The sequence below is a fragment of the Pteronotus mesoamericanus genome, unplaced genomic scaffold, assembly GCF_021234165.1.
Source record: "Pteronotus mesoamericanus isolate MK-2021 breed Mesoamerican mustached bat unplaced genomic scaffold, CSHL_Meso_final contig_50, whole genome shotgun sequence".
In the NCBI taxonomy this organism is placed as follows: Eukaryota; Metazoa; Chordata; class Mammalia; order Chiroptera; family Mormoopidae; genus Pteronotus; species Pteronotus mesoamericanus.
In genome coordinates this window covers 30,516,063-30,537,867 of record NW_026555186.1, presented here as the reverse complement: position 1 = coordinate 30,537,867, position 21,805 = coordinate 30,516,063, and the positions used below count along the sequence as shown (strand labels likewise).

The window sequence follows — 21,805 nt, the reverse complement described above, 5'->3', positions numbered from 1 at the left end:
AGGTGAGGGGAGTGTCCGACGCAAAGAAGTGGTCTAGATTGGAAACCCATTGGAAAGGCATGCTTGGCAGAAATGAATGCACATTAAATCAGAAATGGTTGAATGCAGAACAACAGAGAAAGAGAACGTCAGGCTGTAAATTGAGTATCTGGGTAGATATTTTCTCCAAGATCTTTTAGTAGGAGAAGATTGAATTAACCTAACCCTTTACATGAACTACTAAGACACATGTTAACTCTCCAATGTACATTTTAGTAATTTTTAAAAAATTAGTCTAAAAGAAGTAACCATGACCAAGCAGGTCCTTTTCTTTGGTCAAAGGGACTTCTTGGTATTTGAAGTCATGTCTACTCATCTGTCACACTCACATTGGTGGCCCTCCATTCAGAGGGAAGGCCAGGACCTGGTGCAAGGCTGTTGGAGCGTTACTTGCTTTTCCTCCCATGATTCCCTAGTCAGAGTGAGGAGAACGCCCTGGGTACACCCAGGTTCAAGGATCCCCGAGGGCAATGAGGTGAAGATATACATTGACTGTTCTGGGCAGCCTGCCACAGCCAAGCCACAACATTACATTGCCTGGGAAACAGTCCTAGAAACAAACGTTGTTGTCACGGTTCTGCCTTCGTTTTGATAAGCTGGATATGGATGAGTCTTCACTGTCATATACTTAATGCTTTTGCTCAGATGTTGGGCTAACTGATGTTTTTCCATGACTTTTTGACAGTTATTTTTGTTTAATAATGAATTATAAAGGGAGATTTACCATCTGTAAATGACAACATTTGTTTTATTTTGACTTTTTTTTTCTGGACAGCAAAGGTTTTATAATTAGCTTTTCCCTCTGCCAAAACATTGCTGAAAAACCATTTCCCTGAAAAAAAAATTTCATAGTTTCCTTTACTTGTTAGAGTCATCTTATTCGGATTTGGAAGTTTTTTTATAAGTCAGTCAGGAAATGAAACAAGGAAAATTTCTTTTGAAAATTAATTCTCAAACAAGTATAAAAAATTAACTTTTGCCCAAAGAAAATTAGAAGGGAAATGAAAATAAACATGTTTGGTGGTAGTTCCATTATCTTTTTAAAATTTTTTTATTGAGGTAAAACTGGTATATAATGATATATAAGTTGATATATATTATGTAAAATTGGTATATAACAGTATATAAGTTTCATTGTGGTTCAACATCTGTATCCACTACAAAGTAATCACCACCAAAAGACTAGTTACTATCTTTTGCAATAAATATAATTGACCCCTTTTAATTTATGGCAGACTTAAGTGAGCAATATAGGAAACTCCCTTTCCTACCTTTTTTTAAAATGAGCTTATTTGATTCTTGCTGTTGCTCTGATCGGTTTTGTGTCTAGCTCTTTGAAATACTGGCGAGACTGTGCTCGCACTGCTGAACAGCACCCTACTGCTCAAAGGCCTACGTCTGTAGTGGATTCTGCTCCTTCTTCGATAAGGGGCAGCCATCAGCCCAGTGCTGCCTGTGGAGATATGACCCCCGACTTCCTTCCTGAAAAGTTGAATTGCCCTCTTCATGGAGCCAAGTCTACAGTTGGCGCTGTGACTGGGGAGCCCAAGAGAACAAGTTGCAGGTGTGTCAGTTACCAGGGCTTTCTCTCTGGAGTGCTCTCGGAAGAAAAGGGGAGGAAGCCACATTGATAACTGACGATAGAATGGCTTATCGTAGCTAATGGCAAAATCATCACACTGAGCTAATGGGAAAAACAGCCATCCTCACTGCACTAGCGCCCTCCCCCAGCACTGTGAGGAAACACCTTCCAGCTCCTACAGTAGCAGTGGCGGCCAAATTCGCTTTGTAGACTATTTTCCTTTCTAAGTCATACCTGAAGGGCTGCTCCTAGAATCAGATTCCAGACACAGCTACCCTTATCCCCATCATCGCCACTCTTATTTCCGCCACCATCATCACCCCACATTTCTGTATTGAGCGCTAACAAATATGTGCAACTGAAAGAGACATTTTGTAATATCTCAATAGTATATCTATTTAAAATGGAGACGTGGAGCATCTTCTACAAACACTGAGTCAGTATCGCTTATAACAATCCAGGCGACAAAGCAAAATAACAGTGCTGTCTCAGCCTTTCTTGTTCTCATGGGGAGGGTGTAAGCATTTCTTTCCAGTGTATTCTTGTATCCCATGAACAGCACCTTCCTTTAAGTTGTGTCATGGGGGTGATGGGTGATATACTCTGAGGAACATGGAAGAACCCTCTGTCCAAAGACGGTGCCCCTTGTTTTGAATATACAGGTTGGCACATGTGAAGTACAATGTGTATTTAATACACTGGCTGAGGTGACTGTTTGGGCATTGGGTTTCAAGAAGAGATGTGAGGTTTAAGGACAGGTTCTTGTAAGTCTGTGACAGCAAATAAGGTTGATTGTGACCTACCCATGTGTTGAAAAATTGTCGCCTTCGTCTACTCTCTCATGAAGCGGAGAACCCACACCTGGAACCCCCTTGGCAGTAGATCCTTGACCTTCTTACCCACCAGCAACAAGGGTGCTTCTCCTCTAAAAGGAATGATCACCTTGAAAAGGTCTCCTTCCGCCGTATCATAAGAAGGGAGTATGCTGTGCTGAGGTTGACTCTGTTCATGGTTTTCATAGGGAAGGGAAGCTTTCTGTAGCCTATGGTATAAAACCCGTGCTCCTCATGTCAGGAGCGTGACTCTGGAAGCAGAAGGGGCCCGGACAGCCACACAGACCTTGTTCAAACCCCAGGCTTGCCACTCACTGGTCTGTTGTTTTCACATCTCATTTTTTTTTTAAGCAATAACATGGTTATAACATTAGACTATTGGGGTGTCATAAATATTGACAGGTGCCCAATCAAGCAATGATCCTAGGTGGTGTCATTTAATTCTCACCATCAGACATAAGGCAGCAAGTATCCTCTCCACATCCAAGATAACGAAACTGAGGCAGCCGATTGCCTCTCATCACTCAGCTCATGTGTCAGGCCTAGAGTCTCTCAGACTCCAGATTCTGTGGAGATCATATGAAATTAAAGTGGTGCCTGGTGCATAGGAGGTGCTTACTTAACACATATTAGTTCTCTTTCCTTCCATGTGTGGCCAGCCTATGGCTTTGAGAGATTTTAATTTCTGTGTTAGATTTTTATATGTGTGAGGTCCTATAGAGCAGGTCTGTATTACTGCCCTCATGTGGTTCATTTGGATAACAGTGGTTTTTAAAAATTGTTTAATTATAAAGTATAACATATGTGCAAATAAGTGTTTAAAATAGGTCTCTAAAGTCACCTACGTGTGTGGATGCTTTTGAAGATAAAATGATTCTACAACCTCACTTTTTGCTCTCTGTGGTCCAACTGAATTTCCAACGTGGAGCCCTAAGCAGCTGGTGGGATACTTAACTTCAGTCACTGTTGTAACTTCTCCTCTGGCTTCCCCAGTGTCCTCCATTCCTTCAGTTTTCTTGGAAGAAAACCCCCCTCTTCCCTGGCACAGCACACCATGAAGCTTTTGGTCTTGCCATCATCCTGTTGGGAGGGGAGAAATTTTTCTTGCAATTATTTTTTTCCACCCAACTGTTCTGTTTGCAGAGACATTTAGCCCACTGAAGAAATCTTCAACTTTCACACTTAAGAGTTCAAATCACCAGGGAGCAGAATGTTAGTTCAATGACCAGTTTAAATGTCGTTTTTCCAGGAGGAAAATAAAAAGGTCTGCTCTCCCCACCTATCAGAAGCTTTAAGTCACTTAGTAAAACTCAGAAGTTTCTTTTCCTGTCCTGGGGGGCCCAGCTTCCCCAGATTCATTCTCTTCTGTTACACCAAGTTGCACACGTGCACTTGAAACCTGGTGCCTCAATTAGCACAGGGCTTCAGCCCCAGCAATTACTGCAGGGGATGTCTTTGTTTTGCAGGCGCCCTGTCCACAGAGGACTGATTTCTCCTGTCAGATCTGTGCCACACTGCAGTCTGGTTATGTCTGAGTGAGGGAGGGCACTTTTGGGTGGGAACAGGGTAGCTGGTACAGGAGAGGGTTAGGAGGAGTTATCTCTTTCAGCTCTTAAGCACCATTTAATAAGAACATATATAGAAGTCTCCTGTTTTTAAACATTGCCCTAATGACGACACCTAATTGTATTTCAGATAACGGAGGGCAGACTCTGGCCGGGGGCAATAACTGGCCCCTTCGAGGAAGGAAGTGGAGCCTGTGGGAAGGAGGCGTTCGCGGCGTGGGCTTTGTGGCAAGCCCCTTGCTGAAACAGAAGGGCGTGAAGAACCGGGAGCTCATCCACATTTCCGACTGGCTGCCGACTCTCGTGAGGCTGGCCGGGGGAAGCACCAACGGCACCAAGCCTCTGGATGGCTTCGACGTGTGGAAAACCATCAGGTGCCTGCACGCCTTCCTCTTTCCTCCCCGGACAGAACTCTAAGGCAGCTTGCTCAGTTGAGTGAGAATGATAGCTTTTGTGTGCAAAGGATAGTTCATCTTACAAACAAATGATTTTTTTTTTAAGAAATGCTTTTAGAGATATTGTAAATTTTTTTCAGGTTTTTGAATCATAGATCTCTTTGAGACTGAAAGATGTGAACTTACAGAAAAGGTACCTAAACATTATGCACAAAAATTTAGATAGAATTTATTTTTATGATATTAGATATCAATAACACTTTTTTTCCTATGTGATTGTGTGTGTTACTTGTTGGTGAGTCAGCTCTAACCCCCGGCAACTCTGAATGAGTGATGTCCATGATGTCCTGTCCTCAACAGCCTAACACTTCTTCTACTGAGTCAATCCATCTCGTATGTAATCTTCCTCTTTTCCTGCTGCCTTGTATTTTTTTTAACTAGCGTTGTTGTCTCTTCCAAAGTCCTCTGTCTTCTCATGATGTGCCCAAAGCAGAGTAACTTCCATTTTGTCATTTTTGCCTCCAACGATGTTTCAGGTTTAATGTGCTCTAGGACCCACTTGTTAATCTTTCTGGTAGTCCAAGGAATCTGTAGAGCTCTCCCCCAACATCAAATTTCAAATGGATCAATTTTGTTTCCTATCAGTCTTCTTCACTGTCCAACCTTTGCACACTCAGTAGTACCTGGGAGTACAGTGGTGTGGATGAGCTTCGCCTTGGTCTCTAATGACACATCTGTGCTCTTGGTGATCTTTCCTGGTTCTTCCATTGCTGCCCTTCGGAGTCTTCAGCCTTCTCTTGATTTTACAACCAAGAAGTTCACTTTGCCAAATGAGGGTACCCTTGAGTTGAGAGCTGGTTGAATTCATTTGAATAATTTCCTGTGCCCCAAATTTACTGAATTTATTATCTTTGGCAAAGTCCAAGTCATTGATATTCATCCATGTCACCAAATTTTGGATTCTAAGTCCACATGTCAGTCTTAAGATTATCTTGATCTCAAGTAACCTTTAAGAGTTTGGCACTAGTTTGTTTCTGCCTGCAGAAAAATTGGAAAAAGTTTGGTCCCCTTAATTCAAGATTTGTAGAGTCTTTCTTCAGTGTGAGAAGAACACTGAGTTCGTACTGACCAACATCTTACTGAACAGGCACCCTCTTTTCTCGAACAGCTTACATAATGTTGACTGCGGGGCTTTACCCAAAAGATATGACCAATAACATTGTCCAAGTATGTTAAACCATGAGAAAGCACAAGGTTTTTTTTCTACTTTAAAAAAGTAAAATCGCTACCCAAAGTTTAATACAGCATTTTAAGACTTTCCTCTGAAAATCCAGCAAATTTCCCTTTGGAAGTGCAGAAGTGCTCTCATTCTGCCCCCCTTTCTTGATAAAAAGATCCAGAAATAAGTGACTTAGCCCCTGCCCAGATGAACCTGGTGCTTCTGGCAGCATGAGGCAAGCCTTTGTTTGTACCAGTGGCAGAGCGTGTGGCCCCCGTGCCCGCTGATACAGAAAGCAGTCAGTCCGACTGGCATCGGGGCTTCTTTTCCAAAGCAGCGAAAACAAGTGGACAGCCAAGTGCCAGAGACACTTGATCTGTGCCCAGAGTTCTGCAACTTTTTCCAGTCAGATATTTGCTCGGAAATACCATTTTCAAGATGATGGTAGTTTCCCAAAATTTCAAAAAGGCCTCATAAAATAGGAATGCCAGTAATGGAAGAAAAACAGCATTGGCTGTGCTGAGAGCACCGGAAGTTTCACTAGTTGCCTAGTTATCAATTCCTCTTAGGCCTGCTTTAAAATACTCAAATGTCAGGACAAGGAGCACTTCTAGAGTGGGTGACATTATTTGGAATAGAAGCTCCTTCAGCTGCTTCAGTTTTTCTTCTGTTCCAAGCCACAGACCATGTTTGTCATTTACAGGGGACATGACTTCTCCGCGCTCTTTCCAATCTGTATGGGTCTTTCATTTTTCACCTTGATAGGCAGCCTATAAGTTGTTTCAACACATTTCAATGGATTCAGACTTTGTAATGCTACTTCTTCTTCTTCTTCTTTTTTTTTTTTTTACTTATTTTCTCTTTAATTAAGCTTATAAACAAAAGCAGAGCCCCTAATCATAATGGTAAGAAGGGTTTCCTTTCCCCTCATCAATGGGAAACTGTTCTAGGTGATATGATATGATAGTGGTGGTAATGAAATATTTTCTGTTGATACAAAATACATTAAAAACTTAACATAACATTATAAAGACTTCTTCCTCCCATGGATTCAGCTTCAAGAAGAAAGTTAAAGGAAAAACAAGTCACTTTTCACCCCTCTTTCTCAGATACCATGAAGCCCAATGAAGCAGCGTGGTCAGTGGGCCAAAGGCAAAGAACCTACGAACTAAAATGATACTTTATTCCAAATATTACCAAGACAACCAGACTGCTTTTGGATAATTATTATTGATACTAATTTTGTAAATATTATGGAATAATATGTCCTTTTCAGTGGAAATTTGTAGCACCACTTTAAGTCCTTACTCACATTGGGATCTGTCTCAGTGCCATTGTTTTAGTCCACTGGCCGAGCCGTTCTTACAGTGTGTCAGCACCTCGCTGTTGCAGTCATTGTGTTTTAAGAGTATATTTAAATACTTGGTGGAAATAGCTCTCCACCTCTCTCCATTGTATGTCTTTTACAAAATTTTGCCGCAGATACATCTGATCAGTGCTCAGCTAAAATTCTCTTTAAGGAACCCTTTACAAATATCTCTCTGAGCAGTTTTCTCTTCTCTGGTGGTCTGTCCTATAAACTTTAGCTCCCTTGGTCTCCCTGGACTGTCAGTTCTGTCTCTTCAGCGGAGGCTGTGCTTCAGTTCCCTTCCCTGCCCTGGGCTTGACACTGTCTCAAGATAGGAAGCTGGGACAATGATAAGACTCACTTCCTTTGTCTGCTGTCACTCAGGGATCACTGTCCTTTGCCTGATACCCAGTGTTTTGAAAACTGTTGTTTTATATATTCTATTTTTCTTTGGGTTGTTTTAAGTAGGGGGGTAAGTCCAGTCTGCCTGTTATTCAATCTTGGCTGGAAGCAGAAGTGCCCAAAGAAAATTTTATTTTGTCTTTATTTTCCTGATCAATATTTTCCTACTTATTTTCTACTTTCAAGTGTTTGATAGTTCAGTCTGGCATTATATTTCAGCATTCTGAAATATAATATTGTAAATCTTTTAACTCTTCAAAAGATTTTTTTCTTCTGCATTCAACTTTGTAATCACATATAGAGAATTTCTATATATCTGTATGTTTATATATTATACATAATATATACCTGTATGTATAAATGTATACATATGTGTCTGTATGTTTAATTACCTTTAATATTACCAACACTCCATTTATTACATATCTTTCCCGTTCTTTCGTTCCTAATTTTAAATAATCTTTTGATTGGTTGGTTAATATTTTAAAGTAATATTTAGTAAAGGTACATAAATGGTGAGTTTTTTTAATCTTTGCATGTGAAGAAAATATTTCTGTCACCCCCAAACATAAATAATATTTTGACAAAGGATTCCTGTCAAATCTTTTCTTCTCAGCATTCTGAAGACTTTGCTTCATTGTCTTTTAATAAGTACTATTACAACAAAGTGTCACAGTTTTACCTGCAAACAAAAGGAACTGTTTTCTTTATTCTTTTCTTTTTATTTATCTATATGAGAAGATGAATACTGTATGCCTTAAACTTATATAGTGATGCATGTCAGTTATTTCTCAATAAAACAAAACAAAAAACTTTTAATTTTTAAAATCTTAAAAGAATCTGAGGTCTTGCAGTCTTGCTATCTGACAAAGTAGAATTTACATCAAAATCATCGGTAAGTATAATGGTAGGAATGGCACAAATGGTGATTTTGTGTTTTGACCCAAGTATTGAAAAGTATGTTGTTTAATTTCCAAATATTTCAGATTCTCTCTAATGATATTATTGATTTCTAGTTTAATTCTATTTTGGTCAGGGAACATACTTCTTATTTCAGTTCTTTTAAATTTGAGACTTGGCCTCACATTTGGTCTTTCTTTGTGTCTGTGCCATGTGGACCTGAAAAGAATGTGTATTCTGTACTTACTAGGTGCAGTGTTAGGTTTTTCTTTATGATCCAGTCAGAAAATATTTCATTTTGTAGTGAGTTTATATCTATTGCTCTGACTAGTATTTTTATTCTTAGCTTTGTCATATTGTTTTGTGTTATATTTACTTTTATCTTTAACCTTTTATTTGTAAGTTCTTTTAGTAATTAGAATGATTTATATTTTATTCCAGTGTTCACCATTATAGTAATATCTTTATATAATTCTCTCAGTATTTTTTTAAACATAGGTTCTACTATTTGATTTGTTGGCTTTAAATGGCATCTTTGACTCCTACTCATTACTTATAGGAAAATCAAGTAGTTTATTAAACTTTACCCTTTCTTTCTCCCTTCTCCAACAGTTTTAGTTGTATTATTTCTACTTTATCAGAGCACATAAATTGTTCTATCATTATCCATAATTTTGTTTTAGTCTCAGACCTACAATGTGTTACATGCTCACCATTTGTCCATTTCTAAAGTGTTCTTAATTACTTTTTAATTGGAGAAATTCCTTCTTTTATAGATTTCTCAGGATTCTTAGAATTGTTCTGTGTCTATTAAAACATTTTATACAACCTTGAGAATTAAAAAACAGTTCAATTGATATAAAATTCTTGTCTCGTACGGTCTTTTCTTGACTTTTCTTGAAAATGTCCTCCCACTCTTACTTGTTTTGTATGTTGCTGTTGATAAGTTTAATGTCAACCTGATTTTCTTTTGCAAGTGACTTGGTCCTTCTGTCTGGAGGCTCAGAAGATTTTTATTATCATTATTGTTGTTATTTAAAGTCTAAGATTTTTCTAGATATGCCTCAAAGGTAACCATGCTGGGTCAGTATTCCCAGATACACAATGCATTCTTTTAATCTATACATTGAGGTCTTTTCAGAAATTTTTTAATTATAGTTTTAAGTATAATGTTCCAATTGTTTTGTGTTTCTTCTTTAGGGACTTCAATTATAGGTATTATTGAATCTTATTTACATAATCTTTTATTTCTATCAGTTTCTCTCTGATTCATTTTACTTTTTAATTTTTATTTTGAATTATCCTCTTTCTTTTCATCTTATCTATCTGCTTTCATATACTTTCAGTTGTATATAATATCCCTTAACTTCTGAGATTTTGTCTTTTCTTTTAGTTTCCTCTGTTAGTTCAGTGTCTGAATTTTTTAAATTTTGATTCATGGTATTTTTTTATATTGGCAGTTCTGATGTAATTATCTTTAATTCATGTTGAAATATCATGTTACAGTTTTCTTCTGCTTTTTATCCCATAGGAGGGGAGCGTTTTGATTTTCCAAAAGTTTTTAAAATTCTGGCTTGCTACTTTTTTTAACTCCTATGGTAACTTTGCTCAGATCCTGGTTCTTTCTGTTCTTGTCATTTATGTTTACATGTTAGCTTTTCCTGGACCCACAATAGCAGGTGATCTGGGGAGTGGAATTTGGATAGTTTATGTCATTTCTTAGTTCAAGAGCACCTTCTGTTGCTATGGTGAAGTGCAGTTTCTTTCATTTAAGTGCTGCTCCTTTCGTTCTGGCCTGTCTTATGATTCTCTGATACTGTGTGGTTTCAGGAGGACCCTGATCTGTTGCCTCTTCCTCCTTTCCTTGCACCATCCACCTTCCAAAAGACACCTGTTAGTCAACTGCTCCTCGCAGAGCTGGTGCCTGCCCAAGGGAGCCATGCCGATCCTGCACTTTCCAAGACACTTCCTTTTTACCCGCTAGGAGCCAGCTGTCTGACCCACCAGGCATCGGACCTGTATCAGCATGTTTCTGAGCTTTAGTTTACCAGGCATGATCTGGATCTCTCCCCCTCTTGTCCCCCTCACCCTCTTTGGCGTAATCCCAGCCTGACCCTGCAGGGTGGGCACCAGCACTGACCTTTCAGGCCTCGGATGGTTATTTCCTCACATCCATCCAGGGTTTAAATATATTGTCACTTGCTTATATTGTAGGCTTGGATGCTGGGTGATTTTACTGTCTTTCCTTTTCAATATTTTTTTTTCCAGAGGAATGTGTGGAGAGATTCAAATTTAGATGGCCACCAGCAATCTGTGGAAATCTAGAAACTCACATGTTCCTGGACTCTTGCTCCAGTTTAAGAAAAACAGCACTAGAAACTGTAGATGAAACATTAAAAGTATGATTAATGAAATAAAGATGATAGGGAACTCCAGCTGTTAGAGATGTGGGGCGGGGGGCGGGGGAGAGAGACCCGAGTCAAAAGGCTCCTTCTCCAGCCTCGGTTCGTACCGTGCTCGAATTCAAGCAGGAGACAGATGCGTGTAGTGGACATGAGATAGCAAGTTTCTTTATGAAGCACGTGAGCACAAAGCTGCAAGCAGGCACCCAGCTAGTCTCAATTCCCCATGTATAGAGAAAATGAAGTTGTTAGTTTGTTCTATACACTTGAGCTGAGGCTGCAGGTGGGTACTTGGCTCATCTAAATATGCTGACTGTTGGGGTTCAGGGGTTATATACTTTAGTCAGCTTCTAGGTTGCCCCTCTTCCTCCCCCTTCTAAATCTTGGTAATAATGTACAGCCACAAAGGCTTTCTTTCTCAGTTAGTGTAGACTCTTTGTCCTAGTTAGTGAAATTGTTACAGAGGCCCCCTTTCCCAGCATAGGCCCCCCTCTCCCTCCTGTGCAGTTCCCGCTTGTGATGTTGAGGGCACCCAGCAATCGTAGTAAGATTGTTACAGAAGCCGCTTTCCTCAGCACAATCTCAAGGACTCTCCCCTCCTCCGGTGCTACTTTGCTTACAACTCTCAGGACACCGGCTATCTTGTCAAACTGGCTCAGGACAGCTGAGTTAATTGATGAGACATGTCTTCCTCTTGCTTCTAACCTCCCGTATTAAATTTCTTTTTAGATTATAATGGTGAAGGCCCTGCCTTTATTTCCCGTCTGGCTGCTCATTCCTAGCTGCTACCTAACACAACCAGTAGCTCTGCCTTCAAAGACTGCCAAGTGACTATATATGTTTTAAGTTAAAGTTTCAAGGAATGATGTGTTTTGTTTTCTTTTTTTGATTCCCTACTTTACACTTTTTGACAAAAGAGCTTCTACCCTATGCCCCTAGTATGTAGTACTCTGCAGGCTGTTTTTGATTTTTTTTTTTTTTTTTTTGTAGTTAGGTGCTACATTCTAGGATGCTGCATATCATGCTCCTTTATTCTGTTTACTCCCATGTAGTCTGGTGTTGGTTTGCTGCCTGGGTGGACATAGGGAAGGATGCTGCTGGGGCTGAGGGAGGAGAGGCGTGAGGGCCTAGCTTTGAGGGTAGCTTGTGGGAAGGCATTGCCTCTATTTTGTGGTGCTGCCCCTGAGTCCTTTAGCTAAAGGTAGACAGAATGAATCCATCTTTTTCTATGTGCTTTGGGATCAGGTTCTGATCCTTATGGTAGTATCCAAGAGTATGTTGTTAATCTCTTTAGCACTGGCATTAGTGAAAGCTCCCTCGGGACATCAGCGTCTGGTCTTCTCTTTATTTTCCAACTCTCTTGCCAGTTTTCATCGCTTTGTAATTCCTCATGAGTTTTATAATGGAAATTGGAATAAAAGCTTATTAGGCCCTGCTGGTTTACTTAGAGACTAACCCAGAAGTCCTACCAATTATTTTACAGTAATGAATAGGAAAAGATTATATTAAGGGCATGATTCCATTATTTTTTATAATATTACTTATTTCTTAAGTAGCCTACTTTAGAAATTTAATAAGATTCTTTAATAAAAATGTACATGAAAAAATTCCTCATATATCAAATGAATTTCTTCTTCCAATGTAGTCAAAACTTTATCATTTCCATGCCTAAACTCTTTATTTGTGGTAATGTTTGCATGTTAAAATGGCTTTTCAAGGAGCATGGGATTTACACACACCCAATATCACCCACACCCACATAACAAAGAACATAGTACTGTAAGGGATTTATTTCACTAATATAACGGTTAAGACTGTGACCTTTGTGGTTAGATATGGTTCAAATCCTATCTTATCCACTTATTTTTTATGATCTTGGGAAAGTTACTTAACATCTTTAAGCATCGGTTTCCTTACATGGAAAATGTGCTAGTAGTGGTACCTGCTTTATAGGCAGCTTATAGTGAGGATTTAGGGAAAGACTATGTCTAAAACACTTAGCTTGTATGAAGACGATAACAATGATGAAGATGCTTACCAAGGGTTAACAGGATGGATGTGACTATGTGGATATTTATTGAATATTTTTTTAATTAGTAACTTTTTTGGTCAAGATTTCATCTCAGAAGATACTGCCCTGGCTACTCCTGTTTCTGAAAACTTGATACTGGCTTACAGGGTGTGTCCTTTTATGACAGATGGTCAGCAGCTAGTGGTAAAAGAAGTATGGAATGTAATAGCATTTCATTTATTTATGGGAAATGTTTTACTGCCCCACCCTTCAACTAGTTGGAAAATGAAAGTCAAAAACTGGAAACTCTATTTATAAATGGACAGTGCTGTGATCTCAGTGTCTGAAACTGTAGACTTTTAGAAAATATTTATAGCATATTGGAAACTAGTCTCTGATCAGTTTCTCCTTGGTCTGTTTTTTTTTTTTAATTAATCCAGAAAATATGAAATTCAAGGTAAATTAAAATTGAATACTGAAATGCATCAGTCTTTAGGACAACAAGATGGAGAAAAACAATGAACTCTTAATAGAGGCATTTGGAGTCAATAGAGATATTTGTTAATTGGGACTTAATAATAAGCTAAATGAGTGAAAATACAAGATATTCAAGGAGATGTTGAGGCCATGTCTACATTGCACGAAGGAGACAATTTAGCCTAGTGGTTAGGAGTGGGGAATCTGCCTGAGGTCCAGGCCCGATTATGTCACCTGATTAACCATGTGATCTCGTAATTCATTAAGTGCAGTGTACCAAGGCTGTGTCTATGTCATAGTGTCAAGAATTAAATGAGATAGTACATGTAAACCATTTAAAATGCTATATGGCACATAATAAATGCTGTATAAATGCTAGCCACTATTACTAACTAGCCTAGCCAAAACCCCCCAAATAATTCCAGTTTGATTATAACAGACACTTATGAGCCATGCCCATTTCGCTGGTTTAGAGGTAGGTCTCTGTCATTAATGATCATTGCGAACTGACTGCCTTAGCCAGTAACGTATGTGGGGCAGTGAGTGTTGAGTGCAGTGAAGATCCTGGAAAAGTCCCATAGGTGCCTACCTCATGGGAGCTAATTAGAGAGCCCTCCTTAGTTGCTATCAACCTGGAGTCCAAGTGGTTCACCTAAAACCAAGGAACTTGTGTGATTATTGAAAAATCACTTACAATAAAATCACCAGTCATTTTTCAGAGATTTGCATGTCACAAATGGCATCAATAGACTAGTGAACATAGTGTTGCTTATATAGCTAAACTGTGCCATCTGCCTAAACCTAAAAATACGGAAAATTCCTTGATAAAAGATTGCAATTTGTCTTTGTTTTATGCAGCTCATAGTGATTAGACTGTGTGACTTAGCTATATTTGACACTGATACTTTTCTAAAAAGAGACTCTCACATGTATTGTAACATGTCCTAGAAATTTATAGCTACATCAATGTTATTTCACTTCTGTTGGGTTATCAAGGTGTCCACAGTTCTCTCCCAATGATGAGATTGTGTCCAACACCTTCCATAAGGCTGAGTGTGTACTAGCAAAGTGATCTGGGTATTTCGTGTACACCCCACATACCTCTGATGGTGACAGTGCTCCCAGATTTTTAACAGCACTATTTTGAGAGTCACCCAACCCATTGTTTGGCCAATAACTTACTATGTGCCTTCCTTGTCTATAACATGAGGGGACTGGGCTAAGTGATCCAAGTTTTTTTCAGCACCCTTATAGGTTGTGGTTGTATTTGCATATACCCTTTTTTTAAAAAAAAAAAAAAGTTAAAGAGGTATATATATTTCACACGTATTTGTATTCAATGAGTTCTATCCACGTTGCCAGTCTGGGTATGGAAGACAGTAGTTTTTCTCACAGAGGCTAATATTCAAAAGGCATGTTGCATCTGTAACACTAACGCTGCTGGCTTGGCAGATGTCCTTTCTTGACTTCACTGTGAGGATTCGGTATGCAGTCTACACAGGATGACTTGAGGTCCCATTTCACTGCTGTTTAAATACAGCCACGTTGTCTACTGCAAAAGGTCACAAGACTTATTTTTTAAAAAATATGCTTGACATTGAAGCTCTCATGTAAGTGTTCAGTCATTGTTAGACTGTAGATAAATGATGACAATGATGACTACTTGAAGATAGATGCATCAAGCAGAGAATTTGGGGACCTCTGACTTCATGACAAAGTTGTTAACTGCAAGTTTGTTATTTCCTACAAGGATAAGAGTAGGAAATATTAAAATCATCCATACCCGTTTGAGAGAGGAAATTAATGTTTCCTAAAAATTCTTTTCTAGTGAAGGAAGCCCATCCCCCAGAACGGAGCTGCTGCATAACATCGACCCCAACTTTGTGGACATTTCTCCATGTGAGTACCCCATTCCCTGCTGCTAAACTGAATCTGTTTGGCTCACAAGCATAGTTTTATTACCTACTGTGTGTCTCTGGCCTTGCTTTCTCTTTTTCCACTTGAATTTTGTATAAAGGCAAGCAGTTCATGGCACCTGTTGTCCCAGTCTCACTGTGGCTTTTGTGCCACAGAGGCTGAATTCTGTTCTCAGCTCTGCAGCTTATTAACTGTATGAGCTGTAAGCCTTTTCGCTCCCCATGCCCCAGCTTTCCCATCTGTGAAAGGAGAACCCGTCGGTCTCAGGGGCTCCTTTTCATTGTAAGTGTCATGTTCTTGTTACCCTGTTCTTATCTGAGAGCTCCAGCCTTCTTCCAGAAAACCCAACGTCAAATAAGCCGCCATATCATCTGATCGAGCTGGCCAGGTGCTGCCCAGCACCTGCTGTGTCTCACAGGCATGGCTTACTGAGCAATCGTGGGAGTGACTTAGCATGATTCTGCCTACTGTCTAAATTGGCCCATAGGTAGCTCTGTTATTCTTCAGGGAAAGAGGCCTCTGAGTGCTCTCAGATTCCAACAGGTTGTGGTAGTCCTGCAGGATAGCATGCTCGGGGCCTTAGGGCTGGCGCCTGGAAAGCATTACCTATTGTACGCCCTTTGCCCCGGTTCCATCATAATGCCCCATCTTGACACTCTCTTCAGAAAAATAGTGTTCTTACATTTCCTTCCTTCACCTGGGTGCTCACATCCCCTGCTCTCTAAATAGAGTGCTGCCCCTTTGTTCGGGCCCTCCTTACTTCTTTGTCCTCTCCAGTCTGTGCTAAAACCCACCATGAGGTTTCTTGCTCAGAAATTTCTGACCCCTCAGTAATTCTGAATGTCTCACCGGGCAGTCAATGCCCCGCTCGCCTCGCCAGCCGCTCTCCACGCTCCTTGCCCCCTTCTCACCCTACTAGACACTTGCTGTTTCCAAGCATGCGGATCATCATACTTAGGCCTTGATTATGCATTTTCCTTTGCCCAAAACACCTTTCTTTGCCTCTCCACAATTTTTCCTCATCCCTTAAAACCCAGCCCAGATATCCCATCTCATCCCTATGAATGCTTTCTGGAAACCCCAGAAGAAGTGGTCCTCCCTTCCTCTCTGCACCCCTCACAGGTATCTCTGCATAGCATTCATCAAATATCCTACTGTGTGCCTTCATTTCCGTCTAAGCTGAGAGCTCCTGGAAGTCAAGGTCTATGTCTTATTAATCTTTTCATCCTCATAAGTTAACACAAAGACCCAGCACTTAGTAGGCACTCAGTGATGATTACTTGACTGAGTGGTGGAGAGTTGGGATGGAATAAAGACCAAAGTAGAAGCATTAGGTTTGGAAAGGAAAAGACCTTGAGACAGGTAGGAATGGCTGCATTATAGAGAAATTTCTGTTTCTATTGGAGGATACTTACGTGAGTGAGAAAGACAAGGGAGGTTATATGTTCAGTATGGTACCACTAGCTATATGTGGCTGTTGAACACATGAAATGTGGCTAATCATGGGTTGACATGTGCTATAAATATAGAATACACATCAGATTTTGAAGACTTAGTGTGTAAAAGTAAAATATATCATAATATATATTTCCTACTGGCTGAAAGGGCATACTTAGGATGTGTTGAGTTCAGTATTATGGATGTGAATTTTACCCATTCCTTTTACCTTTGTAATGTGGCTAATAGAAAATTTTTAATTACCTATGTGTTTCTCATGGTCTAGAAGGATCATTCTAGAAGATACTAGGGAATGATTTGGTCAGCTGCATTCAGAGAGTCACAGGCCATGACAGTTACTTTGAGATGACTGCATCGCCGGGTGTTAAATCCTTCTCTGCCTCAGCACACCTGAGGAACAGCGCAAGTTCCACTCGGTAACTGGGGCCCCAGAGCAGTGATTCTTCACTGCGGGCCCATCACATCAGAATCTCTCAGGGTGCCCGGAGGGCAACGGGGAAGGCAGGAATGGTTATTAAAACTTCTGAGTAATTTAATGCACGGTATAAACCCACTATAAGAGCCAGCGTTGTGCAGAATATGCTGCCCACATTATAATGATTGTAAAGTGTTCTTACCCACTAAATCCCATCTATAAATGAAAAGCCTTATGCCCCCTTCACTCACTAAGATATATTTTGTCTTGGCATCAGAAATGGGAGCTTATGAGCTCTTTTCCTGTGTCACCGGGCCACAGCACTGCTCACTGTGATCTTTGCTGTCTTCCCTGCAGTGTCCCTAGCTCGTGTGAAGTTCATAGAGACATGGAAATCAGAATACAGAGTCAGCTCAGCCTTGCCACCCAGCCGCCTGTACACTGTGAGGTGTTGAGCAAGTCCCTTCCCTTTGCTTGGAGTCAGTTTTCGTCATATGAAATGAAGGACGAGGACCCTTTGTTGCTGTCACAAATTCAGGGAGGCTTTCTGGCCTTCTGCCCACCTTCCCTCTCCTTGCAACACAGGCCAGGCCTTCTCTGCCAACTTGGGACTCTTGCTTTGACTTCTGCGTGTAGTGAGGGACAATATCAGGTCTTGACACTGATGTTGAACTACATTCCCTATTTGTCCACAAAAGCAGGACAGCATTCTGTACTGTCTGTGCCTGCAGGCAGCTGAGTGCCACCTATTAGTCATACATGGGTGACACCATGGGCCTTTCCTCCCAGTTTTCATGTTCATTTCAATACACTGTGCAGCGGTTGGAGAAAGGAGAGCTATCCTGGGGGGCCTGCTCCTTTATAGGATGATGGTACAAGCCCATTTCCTTTTCTATGCAATGAATTTGTAGGGAAAAATTAAATCCAAGTATAAGAATAGATGTATTTATAGGACAGTCAAGTCTGCAAATCCTATTCATAGAATCTGTTTTTTAAATATGATCTAGAGACTCTTGTGGAATAAAATTAGAGAGCAGCCAACCTCGGGTATAAATTAAGGATTGACAATTGTCACTGTTATCACAGAAACACTTGTTTGCCTTCTAACTGTAGCACGTCCCAGGTTAGGTGTCCTTACCTGCAGCAGACGAGGGTAGTGCTCCACCTCCACCTTCCCAAACGCTACCTCATCACTTTCCTCATCTGTGCAGACTGATTAAATATGTCTACATTCCCTTCCAGCTTCAACACTCAGTGGGTCGCTATATAAATAAGACCTTAAATGAGCAAAGCCTCTTCTTCAGTTTGTCCCCTTTTCACCTCGCTAGAAACGGGGTACTTGTTAATAAGGGGCGATGCAGCCAAAGGCATGGTCGTAATTGGTGAATACAAGTGGAAGTGCTAGAAACACTGAAAGGGCCAGAGTGATTAGAAATATTACATCATTTTGGTATTGCTCTATCCTGCCCACCGTTCCAGTCCCTGTTCTAAGACATCACTGCATCAATCAACTTTTCCACCTGCTCTCCCTTTTTCAGTGGGTCTTGTTGGGTATGGTGGCCCAGCGCCCCTCCTGTCGTGAATCGTAGGACTAGACATCAGGTGTTTCCTAGGGAAGCCCCGCCTGCTAAATGGTTCCAGATCCCCTCAGGGGCCTGCCTCTTGGGGTCAGCAGCTACAACCTGTCCCTTTTATTCTAAGAACGTAGGGTGCCCCAGAGGCTCTTCTTACAGGGTCTGCAGGGCCACATACCCTTCGCAGGCTGTGGCTGGCGCACCATCTGTCCTCTTTTTCCTCACCAGGAAAAGCAATAGAATGTACATGTTCACTCCAAAGAAAAGGGTAGGGTTTGATGGCATTTAAGGGACATTTACAATTCCATTTTTTGTAGAATATATGTTGATCTTTCAGAATACTGTTTTAATAAATGATTTCTTTTTTTTATTTATTTACTTTTTAAATACATTTGGCAGAGACAAATGTATTTAATAAATGATTTCTAATATATCTATAGCAAATTGTTCATATTTTATGTTAATGATCACATAGACTGTAAAAACCATGAGCAAAATGAACCCCAAGTAACGTGGGCAATAATCGGGTTCCCCAGACCTCCTTGAGAGACAAATATGTTCATAAACCCCCCACCTCTGGATTCAGCCCATCCTGACCTCCCTTCTGAGACCAGGGCAACACCTCTTCCTGTTGTCTCAGTCCTGCCTTCCTGGCACGTTCTCTTTCATTGTTTCATCGGTTACTGGCCCTCTCAGAGCCCCTAACCTGGCTTCACATTTCTTTCCGTGGCCCCTGGCCCCATGGCCAGCGTCACAGGAGTGGGCTGCAACTGCTTTCCTGCGCGCTTTGAGGGTACTGTTTCTTCATTTTCGGAGGCTTTGTCCTGACATAACCTTAGACAGACCTGTTTTGGGTCCTGCCAAGATACTACATTTTTCTCTTTCCTCCTTGCTAAGGCTAGAGCGTACTCCCCATGTCTTTAAAATATTTCTTTCTAGCAGGCAGACCTAGACTCGGTGTCTTTTTCCAACAGTACAGAGTGGGCCGGGAAGGAAACCTGAGAGAGCCCGAGGGAAGGGGATGGCACCGTTGGAGCTGATTTATGGGGAAGCCTGGAAACATCCGAAGCGGTGGGGAGCACGCGCCATCCTGAGTCAGTCAGTCCCAGACCTTGCAGGTGTGAGTGGAGCTCTACGTGGTTCGGAAGAGCTCCAGCTCCACACTCTGTGCCTCCCTCGGGCTCTAGCTAGCACGCCTCAGACCAGGGGAAAAGTTATTTCAAAGGCATTAGATCAACCTACACGCTCCAGGCCTCAACTGGGCTGCCCTGAGGTAGTGACCATACTCCATCTACACCCACCACTCACCTTGGCAGTCAGATGTGTCATTCTGCGCATTGTTGGCATTCTCACGTACATCTGATTGTGAAGCGTAAGCATGTATACCTGACACACATGCACACATTTAAAGCACCCGCTCTGCTGATAGGGCTTGATTACAGATGAAGGGCACTGACAGATGTTAGCATTTTCCGTTCCACCAAAGGCCAAGTCTTCAAAGTGATCCTGTCCAGCTTTGTTACCATTTCATTTAAAGGGCCTCCTCTCTTTAAAGGTTATAATGAGATGTTATTTCTGCTCATGATTACAGGGTGAAGGAACACTCGTCCCTCCCTCTCCTCTCTCACACGCTCATTTTCTGCAGTAAAATTGCCAAATCCATACTCGAGATCCAAGAGTCATCCAGATTTGCATGCTTGGAGCTGCTCCCTGTTTCCTCTTTAGAGAAACATTCAAATCTATTTCCTGACATTAGGTTGCCTTTTCCAAGATAATTTATTCAGTAGATGCTGTCTGCCCACGACATGCCAGGAATTGTAGGTACTAGGATCAGTAAGGCTGTAAGTTCTCATAGAAACTGGCTTGGAAGAGGGCGTGGGCACAGCCTCTCCCTGCCCCGCCCTGACGCTGCGTGAGGTGTCCGACTGGGGACCAGCACACACAGACTCCTTAGCCAGCGTCCTGCAGGCTCCATCATTCAGCTGAAACAGCCCCTCAGCACCTTCAGTCACCAACATCTTCCTTGCTTCTCTGCTCCTTGTTTAGGACCCAGTTCACATCCCCCCTTCTCCATGAAGTTCTCCTTGATCCCTCCAAACTTGAGTCCCTGGAGTTTTTCTGGAGCGTCCTAGGACACAGAGCCTTTGCCGTCGCCTGCTGCAATTATTTATATTTTTGTGTCGTCCCTACCCAGAGCCATAAGCTCCCAGGAGGGCAAGGTTTCATCTGTACAGTTCTCTCGGTGCCTTACGTATCAGAGATTTTATACACACTGAAAGAGTGCGTGCTAATAAATCAGTCATTTCAGTAGGTTACCTTCCACTGATTAAATTAGAATAAATCTAGCAAGAGTAATAACACCATACATTATTTTCAAAGCACTTTCATTTTTTGCTGGGCATATTTGAAAAGTAACAACGCAGAGGCAACTTTCTACCTCTCAGCCTGAAATGAGATATTGCACAGAATAAGACAAGTTAGGAGGGATGCAGGAGGCACAGCAACTCTCAGTGATGAGACTGCTCACCGTTGCATAAGATGCCAGAGGGCAGAAGGCACCCTGCATTCAGTTCGTCTGTCTTCTTTATCACCTAAAGGAGAAACTGAGGCATCAGTCACAGCTAATAAGTAGTGGAGCTGGAACTCACGGCTCTCCAGGTTTCGGCCTCACACATAAGTCATATCTTTCTCATTTCAGTGGTCTCTTTGCTTTTGGTGGGGAAGGGCACCCAGGTCTTAGTTTCAGCCATGTCACCCATATAACGGCATGATGACCAAACATTGTACACTTAAATGAGCTGGAAAAATGGGTCTAGTAGTGACACTAGCCTTGCAGTTTCACATATCTAGAATTATCTAGCAGCTTCTGTTTAGGGTTTTTTTTTCCCCCTCCAAAGTTTTTTTGGAAAAAAAATAATTTATTTTTAATTGCGATACAGTATCATATTAGTTTCCAGTGTGCAGCGTAGTGACTCAACATTTATATGCCTTCTGACATGAGCACCACAATAATAGTTGTGATGTCACCCCACATAGTTATTACAATGTTACTGACTCTGTTCCCTGTGCTGTATATTACATCCCCCGGGCTAAGCAGTTTCTGTTTGTAAAACTAGTTGTAGAAACCTGTCGGTGCCTTGTAGTAAATCCTTTTGAGGTTGGTGGTGGGACAAGGGAGCAAGGTGCAGGGACAGGGCAGTGTAGCTTAATGGAACATGCAGAGTTCTTGGGTTTCAGAAAGACCTGGATTTGAATGCAGCTTTGACTT

General features: G+C 41.2%; 1 protein-coding gene across 1 annotated transcript in view; it reads left to right on the top strand.

The window, feature by feature from the left end:
• ARSB (arylsulfatase B) overlaps window positions 1-21,805 on the top strand; it is a 136,641-nt gene that overhangs the window by 69,457 nt on the left and 45,379 nt on the right. The window contains exons 5-6 of the mRNA XM_054578519.1: window positions 4,150-4,393; window positions 15,002-15,072. Of these exons, the coding sequence (XP_054434494.1) occupies window positions 4,150-4,393; window positions 15,002-15,072 (315 nt within the window). The remainder of the gene's footprint in view (window positions 1-4,149; window positions 4,394-15,001; window positions 15,073-21,805) is intronic.